The sequence below is a fragment of the Columba livia genome, chromosome 3, assembly GCF_036013475.1.
Source record: "Columba livia isolate bColLiv1 breed racing homer chromosome 3, bColLiv1.pat.W.v2, whole genome shotgun sequence".
Classification (NCBI taxonomy): domain Eukaryota; kingdom Metazoa; phylum Chordata; class Aves; order Columbiformes; family Columbidae; genus Columba; species Columba livia.
The window spans coordinates 89281517-89299335 of NC_088604.1; the positions used below are offsets into that span (position 1 = coordinate 89281517).

The 17819-nt window shown below is 37.3% G+C and overlaps 2 protein-coding genes across 8 annotated transcripts in view; one reads left to right on the forward strand and one right to left on the reverse strand.

Moving 5' to 3' along the window:
* The window catches only part of KIF6 (kinesin family member 6), a 148652-nt gene that overhangs the window by 29327 nt on the left and 101506 nt on the right, over positions 1-17819 (reverse strand). The window lies entirely within an intron of this gene.
* On the forward strand, positions 9642-17636 carry LOC135578934 (adenylosuccinate lyase-like). Its single transcript, XM_065055302.1, is given in 4 exon segments — positions 9642-9691; positions 16925-17158; positions 17160-17248; positions 17251-17636. Coding segments are annotated over 4 exon segments (759 nt in total).

Sequence of the window (17819 nt, forward strand, 5' to 3'; positions counted from 1 at the left end):
GGCGCTAGCAGTGGAAATGAAATATTAGGTCATCCAGTCCACCTCTTTGCCAGTGAAGAATTGGCTCCCTACAGTCTATTTTTTCCTGTTCGTCCAGCTCAGTTTTAAATATCCCATGTGCCAGAGCTTCTGCAAGTTCTACTGATCAACAGAACTCACTGTGTAGATGTCATTGGTCTTCCATCAAAATTTTGCTTTAATTGCATTATCTCATTATTCCTAGTTAGGCTCCCATGCTCCATGTAATTCACCTTTACCCTTCTTTTATTAATTTCCTCCTTGATCTATGACACTGTTCCAGTTCACCAATTATTTCAAATGATAATTAGATTACCACATGGGAAGCCATTATTCATAGATATTAATGGAACCAAAAAAGGAAAAGCATAACCCTAAATGTGCAATTTCAGCAGTATATGTGTTCTGAGGGAAGATGGGATTATGTCTTTCAAGTTTTCAAATTATAACAATTTCTAAGCAGAGACATGTTCATAATCTTTACTAAACCATACATCTGGATAACAGGGAAAGAAAACAAAATCCATGCTGGATTCATTTTCGCCCCCCCCAGACCTCTGATTATGTATATTACTATACATTTTGAATTAGAAATATCCTTTTGCTTAGAAGTGAAGACTTATGGAGTAAGATAATCAGAGCAAACAAAGTCCTTAAAAGCTACTAAATGCTTAACTAGAGAATCTGAAAAAACATTTAAATTTACAAATCACGAGAACTAGACTGTTTTATGAGCACCAAAGAACCATGAAAAATTAAGCTTCTTTAGGAACTATGAGAATAATTCTTAAGTATTTAGTAACATTGTAGAATAGGTATTATATATAATAGATTGCAGTATAACAGCCAGGTTATTTTGTTTTGAATGTTTTTAGAAAACAAAACAAAAATCTCTACCTACTTCTTTTCCATAAAACAGATATTGCAGATTATTATTTTTCTGCACAGGAAGTTTTATTCTTTTCAATTATTTCTATTTAAACCAATAAATTCTTCTGTACTTAAAGTTATTTGTAAAATTAAGAAAAGCCTTCAGTTACTTAGAAACAGGTTAACTGAAAGCAAGATCGAACAGACAGGTAACAGCTTGCAGTCAGTACAAACGTGTGGAAATGGAAGAATATGGGAACTGGTTTTTAAATTATTAAAGCCAAGAGGCTTGACTTCCAACTACCTAGAATTTACTTGCAATACACCTGGGACAGAGAGCACAGAGGTTGCAGAAGCTCTGCTTTTATTGCAAGGTTTGTTAGGCCAGCCAGCAGCGCGGAACTCTCTCAAATGCTCCTCCCTCCCTTCATTCTAGCCTTCGTACAGTTCTGCTCCATCCCTGACATGCACCATGAAATCTCGTCCTTCTTCTATTTGGAAGCTTTATGAAAGAATGAGAAGTTGGAACAAGTCCACCAGTAATCAAAGAGGCATCAAGGAAAACTTGTCCTTCTGTTAGAAAAATAAAAATCTAATTTTACCATTCTTATAGCAAAATACTTGTCTTTTTTCTTCTATGAATACAAGTAAACAGGTGACATTTATCCATTTCACATAGTCCAAACTGCCTTTTCAGGTCAGCAAAATTTTAACTTCATTTGCAGGCTACTTCCTGAGGAGAATCTGTGATTGTGTTACGGGAATAGTAGTCCACACGGGAATACTGATTTAAAGGACTTGATGGTATCATAAGGCACCTGACTATAATTACATACCAAGACTTAGTCAGATATGATTTAATCTTTCAATTTGCTTTAATCCTATTATAAATTTGACAGTTTATTTAGATTTCCTGGTTTTCATGTAGAAACTTATTTTTGACAAAACCTTAGCATTTTCTGTACATGTTTTTGATTAAAGTTTTTTTTCTGTTTTCACTACAAATACTTGTGGGGGAGAATGTTTCTGACCTGCTCTACTTTTCTGCCTCTGAGAACACCATCACCCCAATGCAAGGCTTGAAGTTTGTAAGTGACGGAAGTAGGGGATGATTCTAGCACTACTGTTGCCTGCACAGACCTTCTCATATAAACAAATGGAAGATTACAGTCTTTAGTACTGCCAGTTCTACAACGTTCATAAACACAAATATTTACTCAAAGAAATATGAAGAATCACATTCTGTTAAAAATCCCTCATGCTTTCTGATTCCAACAGTGTAAAGTTGTAGACAAGGTAATGCTTAAATGTGGTTTGCAAAAATTGAATTTAAGACTTGGCAAACTTCTCTCAACATATGGCTAATTATGTTTTCTAAAGTTTCACCAAACAAGAAGCTAAAAATAGTCTGTAGCTGATAACAAATAATTTTTTCCAGTGGAGTCATTCTTCATTTGGAGATAACAGTCCCAATAAAATGTTGAATGCTGCAACTCCACATGTTTTGGCAAAAAAGTAGTTTTGGGGAATTTAAGAATTCACTCAGCATGCAGCCAGCTGTCATTAAGGCTGTGATAAATCTGTTGGTTTTGGCCTGTGTTTCTGGACACATGTACCATCCTGAGGTATGGAAAAGAGATGAACTGGTAACACAGAACTTCAGTTTTGTGACGGGAGACAAAAGCAAGGAGGGAAATAGAGAAGACAAAACCCAGTAGAGGTGTCTAATTCAGACTGATATAAAGCAGAGGGAAGTATCCTATGTGCTGACTAAACATTACAGAATCCGTAATCTGAATAGTATGGCTGTCCTTTAACTTCTTGTTTTTGTGTTCCTGTGGGCTGTTTCAAGGAGCTGAAATTATATTCCAATTTATTACAGACTATGAATGCCTTGACAATACTGCATATGCTTCAGGGCAATACAAAAATGAGCATGTAATGATTTAAAAAAATATTGATTTTTAAAAGTGTTTTGGTTTTGCTGGAATCCACGTTACATGTTTTAAATATTTTCTTATGTTTTGTCAGACCTTCCATATAATACTATTATAAGGTTTCAAAGACTGCTAACTTAAAGGATAAAAACACTAAACAAACAAAGAGTACACACACAACCTTAACTCCCTCCCTTTGAGAATATTTGTTGTTCTTAATGTAGACAGACCTCTTGCTTGATGCAGGGTTTCTTCTGACTTCATAATTGACAGGCTGGTAACCTTGATCAATAACCTCTCATCTCTTGTTATCTTTTAATAGTTTGCTGAAGAAGGAAGATGCTTAGAGTGATGGCATTTGTCTTTCCAAGTCACCAGTAGGTGTGATGGAGCCCTATTTTCCTCAGGATGGCTGGACACCTGCCTGCCCATGGAAACAAGTTAATGAAATCCTTATTTTGCTTTGTTTGTGCAGGCAGCTTTTGGTTTACCTATTAAACTGTTTTTATCTCAACCCGCGAGTTTTCTCAGTGTTACCCTTCCAATTCTCTCCTCCATGCCACCTAGGGGGAATGAGTGAGTGGCTGTGTGGTGCTTAGTTTCTGGCTGGGGTTAAACCAGGACAGAAAATATGCAGGGTTATTGTTTGTAATGCAATGCCCCTACACACACAGTTGTACCCAGCTATCAATCCAGCTATGAATACCTACTCAAGACTCTGGATCTATTAAATTTGATTCGTAAAGTAGCACGCATTCACTTGAGTCAGATAAGGAGTCCTATTGAATGAGCACAAATTAAAGCTGTATACTCAGCAAATATCACTGAGATAGGCTTTTAGAGAAAGGGGAAGGTATTCATATAACTTTCATGAGCCTTGTAGAGATATATTTTTAATTGGGCTTGAGGCCAGAATTGTAACAGATTTCAAAGGATTTCTGAAAGTAGGAGACATTGAACCTAAATGGAGAGATTTGAATGGAGTAATTTCTCAAATGAAGAATACTCAAACAGAGATAGTAATTGGAAATCTTAGCAAATGTGTTGGATACTTTTGAAAATCTGGTGCTGAAAATGTGTGAGAACACAACCTATGAAAAAAGTCTCTGACAAGAAAAGTCATGGAACAAAAAAATATATTCTGTTCTACTCAAAATCCTACTAAAAGCACTAAAAGCAGACAAACTCTTCATCTTTTCTCTGACCCAGAGAAATTTTGGGGAAATTCTCTTCTTTGCAACCTTTGCCCTTCTCTGATGGCAAAAACATGCCACTCAGCTCTATTAGGACAACAGGCAGGGGCAAAGTAGTCTGCACTAGTAATCTGGCTCAACACTATTTCTGATGCAAATGCTCTATTATGAGACACATGGTTGGCCAAAGTCTCATGTAACCTAAAAAGTTCTAACTTTCAGAAAGCCCTCAGAGACATTAGGAAAGAAAAATTATAATTGCAGCACTTGGAGCCTCATGACTATAGCATACACGTTTTTCAAAATATGAGCAGCATTAAAAAATCTATTAATCAGCATTAAAAATCTATTAATGACAATATTGTAAAGTATAATCTGCTGCAACAGATTTCTGCCTTTCGTTCACTGAAGAAACATCTGCAGTAGTTTAAGATTTTACTGGATCTCCTTTCTCTTTTTCCCTCTCTCCTCCCTCCTTCAGAAGGTTTGCTGTCAAAGGTTACTGTCCCCACAGTGGAGTGGGCAGAAGCAAATGCCTACCTGCGTTCTGGTTTCTCCAGCACAGTTTGACATTTCACTACATGCATACTGGCAATTTAAGCTGGTGACAGTATCATCTAGTAAGCACTCTCTTTTGCTAACTGTGCTGGGAAGAAAGGATTGGAGGCAGTGACTGCCAGCAAAAAGATGGGCCAGACCATTGGGAGCAATGTAGTTAATAGTATTTAGTAGAATGCATCATTCAGAGGCTCCAGGAAAGATGACAAATTCAGAATTGAAAGCACAATCCTGACTTGGTCACGAAATCCATTCAGCACATGAACAAACACATTTGGAAATACACAGTTTTCCCAACATACTCTCATTCTTCGTAGTTTAAATATCACAGATTGAAATGCATACATTTTACTGTGATCTGGGCTACCACACATTTTGAGATCACTGTTTAAAATATCTGATGAGAGCATCTTCCTTGCCATACTCAGCTGAGACAATCACAGTTTTTTTCGACAGTTTTAATACCTTCAAGCATGATCTAATTTATAGACAAATCTTATGAGACAGCAGTCTCTGTCACACATTGCGATAGGATGACACTGTGTTTGACTTCAATGATAATTCCTTGAGCCACTCAATATGGAGTCCTCTAAACACTGTCTCCAAGTCTATGCATTTATTTCTAACCTCTATATTAACTCTCCTCCCGATTTCCTACATGTTCGCATTATTTCTGGCCACATTACATCACCCTTATTTTTCTCACAAGATGATTACTTCTACTTTCTGATTGATGGGCATTCCTGTAACTGTTCATTGTTTAGCCAGCATTTCCACAAGCACCCTTTATCACACATTTCTTTCTCTAATAGCCTTTCATACCTTCTGGCTGGCACAGAAGAAAGGGCTGTACGGCAAAACTGTACAGAAATGGAATTTATTTTTCTGATGACAGCATTCTGAAACTCACTCTTCCTCTAAATACAGACTATCGTTGGCTGCATGAGGTGTTCCCCATGGTCTCATTCATCTAAATGAGGGAAATGCTAGCATGTACCACAGCTCCTGTTCACCCAAAGGCACAGGACTCCTTTCTGTAGAAAGCAGAGTATGGGAAGTGGTAAGTGCTCATAAATTCCTAACAGGTCATGTACACAGCATTGGGTATCTAAAGCACTAAGGGACTGCAGTTCAACATCTCCTTGAAAATAGAACTCAGAACCTGGATGTTTTCTGAATTCAGAAACAAATGCTCAGACCTTTAGTCTATCATCCCAAGTTTGGCTGTCACTACCCAGTTGTTTTTTTTCAAGTTGAACTCAAAGCCACCCAGGCAGTTTTAGCCAAGCATGGATGTTTAGTGGGAAGCGCACACCAAGAGACTTCTGCAGAAGGACACACTTCTTGATTCTCAACAGGTAGGACATAGGCAGCTCAGTCAATAAAGTAGTGCTTCTGTGTGCAAAGGCAGTCTGTTACATTTCAGGAATTAAACCGAACAGGGTGTGGGTTGTTTTTTGTTTTGTTTTGTTTTGTTTTTCCTAGCTAGCTTCCCTGAATTAACATGCCTAAATTTCATGTAAGCTGTACCTTAGATGTCAGAGTGTTATTTTAGGTGTTGTCCAAAGTTAACAAATATTCTGTGCATCTATCTTCTTTTCATATACTAGAAAAGACACAGAAATGATGCACATCTGGAAACTGTTGCTCTGTTGTTTATCACATCTACTTGTTCATGAATTAAATATTAAGCTGTCCTTAAAAGCACAGCTGAAAAGCAATGCCATATGGATAAGGAATCATAATCTGTGAATTTGGTATTCTGGATGCTCATATGGCTAAATGCAGCTTATCTCTTGATTATTTCTGAGAAATTAATGGAAGAGAAAGAATAAGGAAAATAAAACCAGAAGAACAGCTTTATATACAGCTCCTCGCTTTTTTTTTTTTTTTTTTTTATGTCCAAATTTAAGAAGCTTAAAAAACAAATGAAGGGTCTTAAAGCGCAAACAGGCAATGTCAAAGACAAAGAATTTTATCCCCAACAAGTTTTCTGGTACTAATACATTGGACTCATTTTATATTTTGAACAGAATGAACACATCCAGGTGTAAGATGGAGACGGTTATATTCTGTAATAATACTGCCTTTATGGCTTTGTAATTTCTATGCAACAAGTTGATGTCCAGCTTCACTTTGTGATATTTTTTCTGGCCAGGGCTGCCCAAGAGAAAATTAAATATAGAGTTCCAGGCTTCACTATGTACTTCAGTTTCACAACCTTTTAAAATTTTGTTATCTTACTCAAGAAATGGCCTTGGAATTGAGCTCATATTGCTGTGTGTCTTCTCGTCAGATGAGACAGAGACTGATTTTAGGGATCTGATAGATTAGACATGGAATTATTATTATTATTATTATTATTATTATTATTATTATTATTATTATTATTATTATTATTATTATTATTATTATTAAATTATGGCACTGGAGCTGCTTAGATATGCTACCATGTTTTGAGGGTATGTCAAGGTTTCAGGGTGATAGAAACAAGATCAGAGTGAGAATGAGCATTATCACTTATGTTTTTAATGTTCACTTACTTGTGCTATATATACCAAGCTTTTGAGAAAAGGTTTTTTGAATGTCAGAGGCATATAAGCATCCAGTAAAATCTGAAATAGCTTCCTGTAAAGATAGGGTGTATATTTACTGTTGTGGATTAGCCTAATTCGACTTCCTGAATTGCTCATCAAATTAAAGCACAACCTGTTTCTATGTACGTGGTATAATGATGTCATCAGCTCTGGACAGACGTCTTCTGACAGCCTTAACTGAAGTGCATGAGGACATCTTCATACTACAGCTATGCTTCATTGATTGCACCCCTCTTGGTGATATTCACAACCAGCTGTGAATCATCACTACATCAGTAGTCCTACAAGATTTGGGAACTAGTTTGATTAGAAAAAAACAGCTATTGTAGTTTAGTGAATGTAAGTATGCATGCCTACTTTGCAAGTCTGTATGAATGCTGTCCAGATGTGTAAATGAACCATAAAATCCTATGAAAAACCATTTTCTATTTCTGTGCTCCTGAAAGGGGTAGCATTCTTTGACAATACTACTTGGAATGAGCTAAGGTGTACCCCTCTACAATTTGAAGGTTTGATTCTTCACTCGTAACATCTCAGTTCATCCAGTACTAAAGACAGACATGATCAAGGAAAGCTTTTTGATGATCAAGGAAAGCTTTTTGTACGAAGACGGTACAATTGAAAAAACACTGTAATATAGCATTAACTATTATCTAGCGTATTTTCTTTAAAAAAACACGAATTTAAAAGAGTGACTTAAGAACTTAGCCTAATAAAAGAGAAAACGCAGTGTAGCAATCCAGCAATGACTATCCATTTTCAGTCTGTAGACAGCCTACAAGCAGAAAATCTGTCACTGAGAGGTAGTTTTCCAAGTTTATAGTCATGGCAGTTCATAGCTTAATTAAATCAAATGAGCGTGGTCCATTTGCTTTTAGCCATTCTAGTGAAAACCTTAAGTAAAAAGTGTTTACTTGGTTTCCTCCTGAGCATAACTTTTTCCCCTGAAAGTACTTCTGTTTCTAAAGAACAGAACATCATTTGTAATAATTAGACAATGAAAAAGTTTCCTACATATGTAGATTCCAACACAGATCCAAAGAAAACATTAACATCTTAGGCCTGGAGTGACTGTTACACTAAAAATGTTCCTCTGTTTTAAGAATAGCACATCAGGGGAGCATAACAGAGCTGTTCAAATGAATTCATTCAGTTTGGTCTTTTCTGAATAAGTCATTTGACAAGTCGTGTTTTTTCATTCTAAGGACCCATTCAGCCTATGCACTGTCACCCAGGGGCATTGCCTATTGTTTAAAAGTAAAACCAAACATATGTAAGCTACTCTGAAACAATGGGCAATATTTAGCATTGGCATAAACATATGCATTGCTCCCTGAAGCCAGAAAACTTGTACCTTCAAAAAAAGTTTTCCTGAGCGCTCCTGCAAAGATGATTTTATGCTACCGAAGATGGTATCATGTTCTTATAAGGAGGAGCAGAAAAAGGAGAAAGGCTGCCAGAAAGCTGCTAGGGCTCCCTGGTTCTCTTGTCAGTCTCAGCTCTAACAGAGCAGGGAAGTAAAATCCTACACTAAGGACAGAGAGCTTGTCTTGTCCGACAGTTACCCAAGTATGATCCAGCAGCCGAACAAACAGCTCTGGTACAGCTGCACCAGTCCAGGTATACATCTGAAGCGAGATAAGAGTTAGACCTATAATATTTACATTGCCTACAGTAAGTGTAATAAAGATGGATTGTCTCTCCTGATTTCAGAAAGGCACAGTAACGCTTTACGGGCTGTTATAATTGAGTTTATGTTCTTGTCTGTTTTTTTCTCCTTGTTTGTACATATTACTATCAGTTTTCTGAGGGCCCTCACTCAGCTAAAAGTATTACTTTATTATTAATTGCCTAATCATAGGGTGTTAAGTATTACACTAAGGAAGTGTGACTGCATTATTCCAACACAATGTGAGCCCTGCTCACATTGCAGTGACTTCTGAGATTCTAAGATTTACAAATTCTCATGTAAATCAAAAATATGATTTGCTGTTACAAACAAGGCAGTTAATTGATTACTTTGACTCACCATGAATACTGTGAAGAAACAAAAAATTCAGTAACATGAACCTTTCACTAGACCGCCAGCAAGCAAGAAAAATATCTTTCTGTCACTCTGCTTTATATTATGAGCAAACTGGCCGCTCCTAGAACAAGAAAATTGTTGTGGAAACTTTCATCACAGTGCTGAGTCTGCCCCAAAATGGTAGCAACCAGTTACCATTTTGCAGCTACATAGCAGGTCTGTGCATGACATCCATTCTGCAATACAGCACCTTGAGGGAGATCTTATGAAAGACGCTGTGAGAGATCACAGCATTTTTACATTGTGTTCTACAGATCCTTGGCTAAACTGAGCCACAGAAATCATGCCTGAAATGAATTTGGCATCAGTCGAAAAAGAACCTTAGCAGAATCAGGGTGAAAATAAACTATATTTCATCACAGAAAGAAGGAAATAAGTTAAAATGGAAGGAGTTGTAACCAAACAGAAAAATAAGATGGAGCATCCTGCAAAGTAAATCATATTTCTAACAGAGAACAAACTGCAGATGGTGACGAGGTGGTTAAGAAAATAAAATCTGCAGAAACTCAGCTGGTTTTCTGTGTTTCCAATTCTATGCTTCCAAAAATCAAAATGTAACATTTAAAAAATAGATTCCGAAAGTGCAGTCACGATGGCACAATTATTAGATATTTATCCAAAACAAACACACATCAGAATTATGTTTTTTCAGCATTAGGTTGCAAAACAGTTGGGCCAAGAAATCAAGGAGAAAGAATCTGAAGACCGTGTCAGCCATACAGAATGGCTTCAGCTTTAACAGCTACTGCTATTTTTGGTGGACACATAAACATGCCTCCTTGATTACAAGACTGCTTTGATACTGACCTGGAGATCAGAAACAGGCTGGGCTTTCCAGGCACTGGGCCACAGTGAACAACATCCCAGCTGGGAAATTACAGCTGGGGACTGTTTGTCCCCATGGCCTGTTTTCTCTTCTGTTTTTCTCACAGATGGCTGCAGGTTTTGCAGAGCTAATGTGCTTTGTTATGTTAGTCATAAGTGACATCTCTTGGGAGTAAACGGCACCATTACACAGCCGAAATTAAATATGGTAGAAATAACACTCGTGTTACTTTTTCTGAAAAAACTCTCATGTCTTAAGACCAAGATTAACTCTGTCAAGTAGCAGAGGACATCTGCAACATGCAGGCAGCTTCCCAGGAGAGGAGAAATAAGTGGAGACTAAGTGTATTGATGTTTTATTTACATATATATATATATATATATATATATATATATATATATATATGTACCCTGTGCTGGAACACAAGTGGTGAAGCAGCAGCCGGGCAATCTCTTTTGTTTCAGAGAGATTCAAGTCTGCACTGATGTGTACTTGCCAAATCTCCCACTTCTCATGGTAAACTACTGTTTCACCTTATTCTACATCACTGACTTGGCTGTTCATCTGGAATTTCTCAGGTACTGAGCAGTCCACCTGCGGGACCAGCTGCCTGGCAGACAGAAGTCCTGGACACATAAATCGCTGTACATGCAGAATGCAGGTCAAGCGACACGGAACCAGTTTTGTAGAAGTCATCTGGGCACATGCAAGATGTTTGACACCTATAGAATGTGCTGGATGGGTTGCACAGCCTGTGCTGCACTGGTGCCCAGTTGCACACGCTCAGCATATCCTGAGCATGTCAGATTCACTGTACTGCTTGGATTTCTGTCTGAGAAGGAAATCTGAAATCCTTAGTTTTTTAATGTCAGGCATTGATGGATATGTTAATGCTTGGTTCTCAGGGACTTTCCACATCAAGAATGGACTCTGATCAAAGAACAAGATAAATAGCAAATAAAAAATTATCTTGCTGTTCTTTCAAGTTATACCTCTTGTGACACAGATCTCAGTGTAATGTCTAAGGGCAGTATACATCACTTCCATCGGGTGAAACGCTTGTAAATAAGAAAAAGCACTTGAAAGACCACATGTGATACCTGTTGTATCATTCCTGATGACGAGGAATGAGAAAATATTTAAAGGTAACCAGCTTTTCAACAGAGGACAGTGCTAAAGTGGCTGACTGAGCTCACAACAATGGATTGTTCTCAACATCAGAAGGCAGCTGAGCAGCCTCAGTGGCATAAAGTTTGGTGAAACTGCGAATGCAGTTCAAGGAGCCAGCTTTGGAGACGGTGGACTATATTGCAATATATTCCATAGTACAAGTGGTATTATTTGTTTGTTTAAAACAATTACTAGCATACCTGATGCTTTTTATCAACTAAAACAATAAAGTCAAACATGGAAATATTTTCAGAATTTGCTTTTCAATCCTTACACAAGCAGAACTCAAACTGACCTCAGCTGCAGTTTTTCTTGAGTGAGAATTTCAAGATTTCAAGTTCCACGGATTTTAAAGGTCTCTGCTGAGAACAGCAATTCATACTAAGCTACCTGAAGAATGAAACACTGTAGAATGATATTACTGAGTCATCTGTTCATTAAATCTGCATACTGAATTCATTTATTTATGAGTTGTTTGCATCTCATTTGAACCAGATTTGCCTGTGGAATGTAACCTTTCCTGGAGTTTCTCAATCTCTTTTTAAACCCAATCTTGCCATTTTTCTTCTGTATAGTCATTTCCAGTAAAATTCACTGAGCACGTACATCAGATATAAGTCTGTGTAAGTACTTGATACTTTCTGGAATTAAACTGGAACAGTGAATTATACTAATCAGCAGCTATGAAGTCTCAGTGTTTATTTCTACAAAAGAATAAGTATGTCAGAATATTACACTGAAGAATGGAATGCATTTCAAAGCCTGGTAATTTCTCCCTTATTACAGCCTCACTTCATTCATAGCTGAAACAATATCCAGTAAGCTAATGTCTCTGACTCAGAACATTTATGTTAATATAAAATCAATAGATAATACTACCAATACTATTGATCTTTAAGAAAGCAACATTTTGATTAATTTTCTTTTCATATAGTAAATCATCACAAGTTTCATTTCATTTAGCTTCAATGTAAAGCATGGAAATTTTCTTCAACAGAAAAATTCTACCCTTCCTAAGTGCATATACTTCTTCAACAAAAGTTTAAAAATGCTTTTTGCTGGTAAATGACTTCACTCAGTTCTTTCAGTACATATAATCATGGCCTAGAATATGCATCACATTCCTAATATCATCCTTGGGATTCTAGTTCTTAACTGACCTATTTTCCTTTCTCAATGTAATTTATTGCCTGTATGTGAAGCTAAAACCATGTAGATATACAATGTAGCCAATAGAGTGTTCTCAGGCCACCTCTGCCTGAGAAATATCACTTCCTCTTATTTCATTTCTTATCAATGCAAAAAGGTTGCTATCAGGTCCTTCATAAAGTTGTGCACATGGAAAGAAAAACCTTGCACAAAATATTCTTACTTTGGAGTTTAAAAGTAGAGCTACTTGGCTTATCTCCATGGGGGGGTAGAGTCATCATAACAAAATACTTTTTATGTATACATACACGAAGTCTTGTACATAGAGAAAAAGGTGATTATAAATTCAGGTTTTACAATATTTAGGGTCTGATTAGGTTTTACATCTAACTCCGCATTCACAGAAATAGCAGTGTGAGGTACAAGACAGTGAATCAGAATCAATGTTATCCTTGAACACTGCAATGTCTTGTCCCCACTCTCCTCCAGTCCTCTTCATTTCAGTGTAGCACTCCATTAACTGTGGTACATAAGGTCAACCATTTGAATAATTTGCAAGCAAATTAAAGGAAGACTTTTCAATAACCTTGCTTTGCGATAGTACGACTTGCCATCACTGAAGATTAAAATTGGCTTTGGTATCCTATGATCTTGTACACTAAAATCAAAGCTTGAAATGAGGCAGAGCAGTGCAACATCTCAGCATTCCTGTGGGTATAGCTGCATCATCAGCATCATGTGCACACAATCCACCCACTTACCCTTTTCCATTCCAAGAGTGCCTGTTTCCTCACACAGTTATTACTCCCACATGAGTTTGCCCTTCCTCTCCCAGCTTCAATCATAATGTTAGCTGATTTCTGGACAGACTAAAAACAACAGCTGCTTCCCTTTGGGCACTAAATAGCATTTAGTATGCTTTTTTTTTCCTTTAGGAAAAAATTAAATCTAATAGTGGTATAAATACCCGAAGTTGACAGACATTTTAGGGATGAACTGGAAATCTTTACTAATCTTAAACATTCTTGTATATAGGCACATTCTTGTATATAGGCAACTTTTTTCATTAGTAAATTCTGAATGAATATATCTGTTTAATTTACACTGAAAACAGTATTTTGAATTCTCCCAACTCTAATTTGCTCTGTGATCAATGTCATAGCAGTTGGGCCTTTTTCTTGATCTTTAATGCTTTGCAGTTTGTTCAGATGTAGACTTCTCCTTACTGTCAGAATCCTTTCACAGAGAATGTTCTTGGTAATGGTGTCAAACTGCCTTGTTGGTAACAGTATCGTAGAAACAAAGCTAAGCCCGATAAACAGAGAGGCTTTGACTTTGGAGGTTTTGTCTTTTTTTTTTTTTTTTTTTTTTTCTCACCACTCAGCTCTGTTTTAATTGGAAATAAATTAAATTAATTTTCTCCAACTTGAGTCTGTTTTGCCCCTGATGGTAACTGGTAAGTGATGTCCCCATCTTTATCTTGACCCATGAGCATTTTCTTCTTACTTTCTTCATCTGTTCTGCTGAGTATGGGGAGTGAGAGAGCAGCTGGTTAGGCACCTGGCAGCCAGCCAAGGTTGACCCATCACTATGTGCTAGCAACAACCACTCAGGTTTTTTGCTAGAAGAAATTCTGTATCTTCACTATTCTGAAATTAAATCCTTGGTTTCAGCAACAAATTACTTCACTAAGTCTTTTTTCTGTACCAAAAGGATCTATAGTTTTTGTTACAATACAAAAACACTTGCAGTGACACAGCATGTTTTTTCACTATATATACATATTTTAAACTAGTGAAATACACATTTTTAAGTTTTTGAATGTTGGACTACAAAGGCAAAAATTTACTTGTACATCAGTGCTGGCCCACTTTTCACTTCTCCTACTCTGGTTAGTGAATTCTCGTTAGTTCCCTGACCTCTCAGTTATTTTTTTTCCAGTTGTACTCATGTTTTTCTGTATCTGTCTTTTAAAGTCCAGTCCTTGGGTATGTTCTCCAGTCATGTGTAAACAATTCTGAATAGTTCACTCAAACCAATCCAGACATGTCTACATGTTCAGAGCCCATACTTCATCTCCCTGCCTTTTGATGGTGTATTTATGCAGTACCAGAAAAAGACAATTTTTATGCTACAATAAAATAGGAGATAATTGTGAAAAATAAGCATTATGAAAAATCTAAGACATACATATTATTTTCCACAAAAATAATTTTAAAATCTCTGCATTCTCTGCAGTGCTATTAAACACAAAAGGAGATAGAATCCAGGAATATGTGGTGTAGTAGCAAAGAGGCATGCTAGCCACAATGTGTTATTCCTGATACTGTAATCACTCTACACTTAAACTGCAGCTTATATCTAGACATTGTTTTCCTTAATCTTTTTATGCAAGCAGTAACACCAGCAAAAGCCTTCCGTGAAAATCTTACTGCAAATTCTTTTTCCAGTTTCAACTTCCTGATGTTTTTGAAATGTTAGTGTAATTGAGAAGTGGTTAGAGTATTTCGCGTACTTTTTACTGCAAAACACGCACATTTCCAAAGTCAGAAGGAAAGGTTATTTATGACATAAAAGTTACAGCCAGCTCTGTTGCTATCTCAAAATATGATCAGACTGCATGAAATGGGCACTAGGGCCTCTGTGGTGCATGGTTTTATACTATTAAGTGTAGCTTAGAAACAACAGAAACTGATATTGATGGGATCTGTTCTTGATTGTGCACAACAAGGCAGCCAGGACTGATTAAGGTAAGCTAAAACAACAACAAAAGTAAATTAAAATCTAGTTGCAGGCTGCAGATGACTCTTGTTTCTCCTACCACATTTTCAGTAAAAATTTGGCAGGTTAGTAACCTTACTTAGCATCTATAATGGTCTTTTGAGTAGGTATGCTACAAGAAAGATTTCACTGAAAAATTGTTTCAAGCTGCTAAACTATAAAAACTAGTGTAATTGCATTGACTAAGTTAAATAAGCCAGAAAGTGTCCTACTGGATGTAAGATTGAATAGTTTTTAGAGAGGTGCTAATAGGTAGATTAACAACTATGATGAGAAGAATGCTGGATAGGAGAAAAGGATCTATGAATAAAATGTAGCACTTATATTAACCAGAGTGCTAATTTTCACATGATGTATAAAATTACACAGACAGAAATGAGGGAAGGACTGTAAAATACGATCACTCTCAAGTTCAAAAACCATCCACAAAGTAGTGTACATCTGCACAATCTGCATAGATCAGCACATGGATAGCTATAAAAGGATACATCATGGATGGAATCTCTTCCTTATACAGTAGGATTACAGTATGAACTAAATGAAATGACTGCTTTTCCATTTTACTACTGAATTAAAAAAAGGGGGAGAATAACAAAAACAGTTTTCAATTTGAGAACACTTTACATGCAACTGCACTTTATAAACCCAAACAAAACCAAAATGTGTAATTTTGTGCAATTTGTCTTAGAACTATGGAGATATTTCTAGTTTGATTCTTAAAGGTGCTTTGCAATATTAATGTGGACTACAAGCTATTATAAATTCCTATAGGAGGCATAAAATCATTGTCAAGTTCAGCACAATACTACTAACTTTTCATACAGCTGATTGTTTTGTTCAATGGATCAGTTTGGTTTTTTAGGTTACATATACATATGAATATGCACTCAGATTTTTGTATCACTCATGTGACCCAAATATACTTCTGTTTCACTTCTAGCACTTAACCAAAACCAAATTTTAAACCAGATGCTTTTAATTGCAGCAAAATCCATACTCTGCTGCATTAGAGCTATCAGAAGTTTTGCCCAACTTACTGGGGAAAAACCCACAGCAATTCAGTCCAAACCAAGAATTTCTTTTAGATTTTGCTGGGATCTATGGAGACAGAGTCTTGAGAGGCTACATCTACATTGCTGTGCTACATTTTTTTCTGAGAGCTGCCATTGTAGACTGCTGCAAATCACAAGGAACTTATAGATCACACAAGTCCTTTCCCGACATGACACTACAAGAGGTACGTTCAGGACTGGCATATGTCCCACCACTTGCACTGTTTCTCACACCGTTCAAACATTTGTTCTCCCCCCAAGACATTTACAACAGCTATAAGATAGCTGCTAGGCTCCTGTCTTCAAATTGCAGCGGAACTGTGGAAGATGTGCCAGTGTGTGGCTTCACTGCTGGTGTTCAGTCTGCCTGCTCCAAAATGGATTTCACCTTCAGCAAGAGAAAGAAGTTTAACACTCAGTGCTTTCTTTGGCTCTACTTCATTTAGGCCACAAAATGTCTTGGACTTATCAAAGAGTAAAATCTAGGAGAAAGAATTAAAGGAGCACAATGTGGACTTCAAGATGGCAGCAGAAAAAAGGAGGTTGTATCCTGATGTGGTGGCTCATGCGCACCTGTGCACACCACTGCCCAAATACTGCAGGTGTTATTCACCTTGGAGACGCTTCCTGTTGCTCAGAGAATAACATGCATTGTCCTCCACAGTAACTTTAAACTGCTTTTCCAAGTTTACTAAGGGAAAAAGCCAGCTCGGCGGGATTTAAGTGGGCTTATATGGACACTGGACCGACTCATAGTTGCAAGATGGATATTAAAATTCCACTTGCATGGGCCAATCTGTTGATATCCACGCACAAGTTCTGTACTGACATTTATGTTCTGGCCAGTCTGAAGGAGACAAATGAGCCTGCTGAAAGAAGGCAGGTTGATTCAAGTGTCATGTCCTGCAGAAATAACCCAGTGTTCAGAAAACAGCTGCAGCAGGGCTCAGCACCTGATGCCTCTGGTTCTGGGTCACTTCCAAACATCCTTTGTGCTGGGGCTTGAAAACACAGTGCCAACATGGCTGAGGTTTTCTGCATAGCTGACATAACTTTAAATATACTGCATAGTATCTCTGAGGGACTTGTGGTGTACCCAAACGTGATTGGGAGGGGAATTTGGCAGTAGCTACCATTCATGACCACAGAGAATATAATCATGACTATGGTGAAAGTTCAGAGTTCTTGTCAGGAGTTCCATGAGTTTTTTTGTCCTTTCCCAGAATCCAACTGCTCTTATAAGACAAAAAGTGATGATAATGACTTCACTGTCCATGTCTGTGCTGATGCCACCCAAAGAGGAAAGAGAGAGAAACTAAGAGCAAGGTCTACACCACTGGACCTGGGTGCCAGATTACATTTAAATCTAGTCCCTCACAGCCTGTATCTAGAAGCTTGAAGAGACTTGTGTCACCTGAATGTGTGCATACAGAAAAACATGGACCTGGTCTTCAAGGACTTCAGCAGAAGAGGACAAAACTGTGTTTTGCATCTGAGAGAGCTTAGATAGCAAATTTTTAGGAAATGAGCTACAGACTTGGAAGCGACAGGACTCAGAATTCAAACAGGGAACATATCAAAG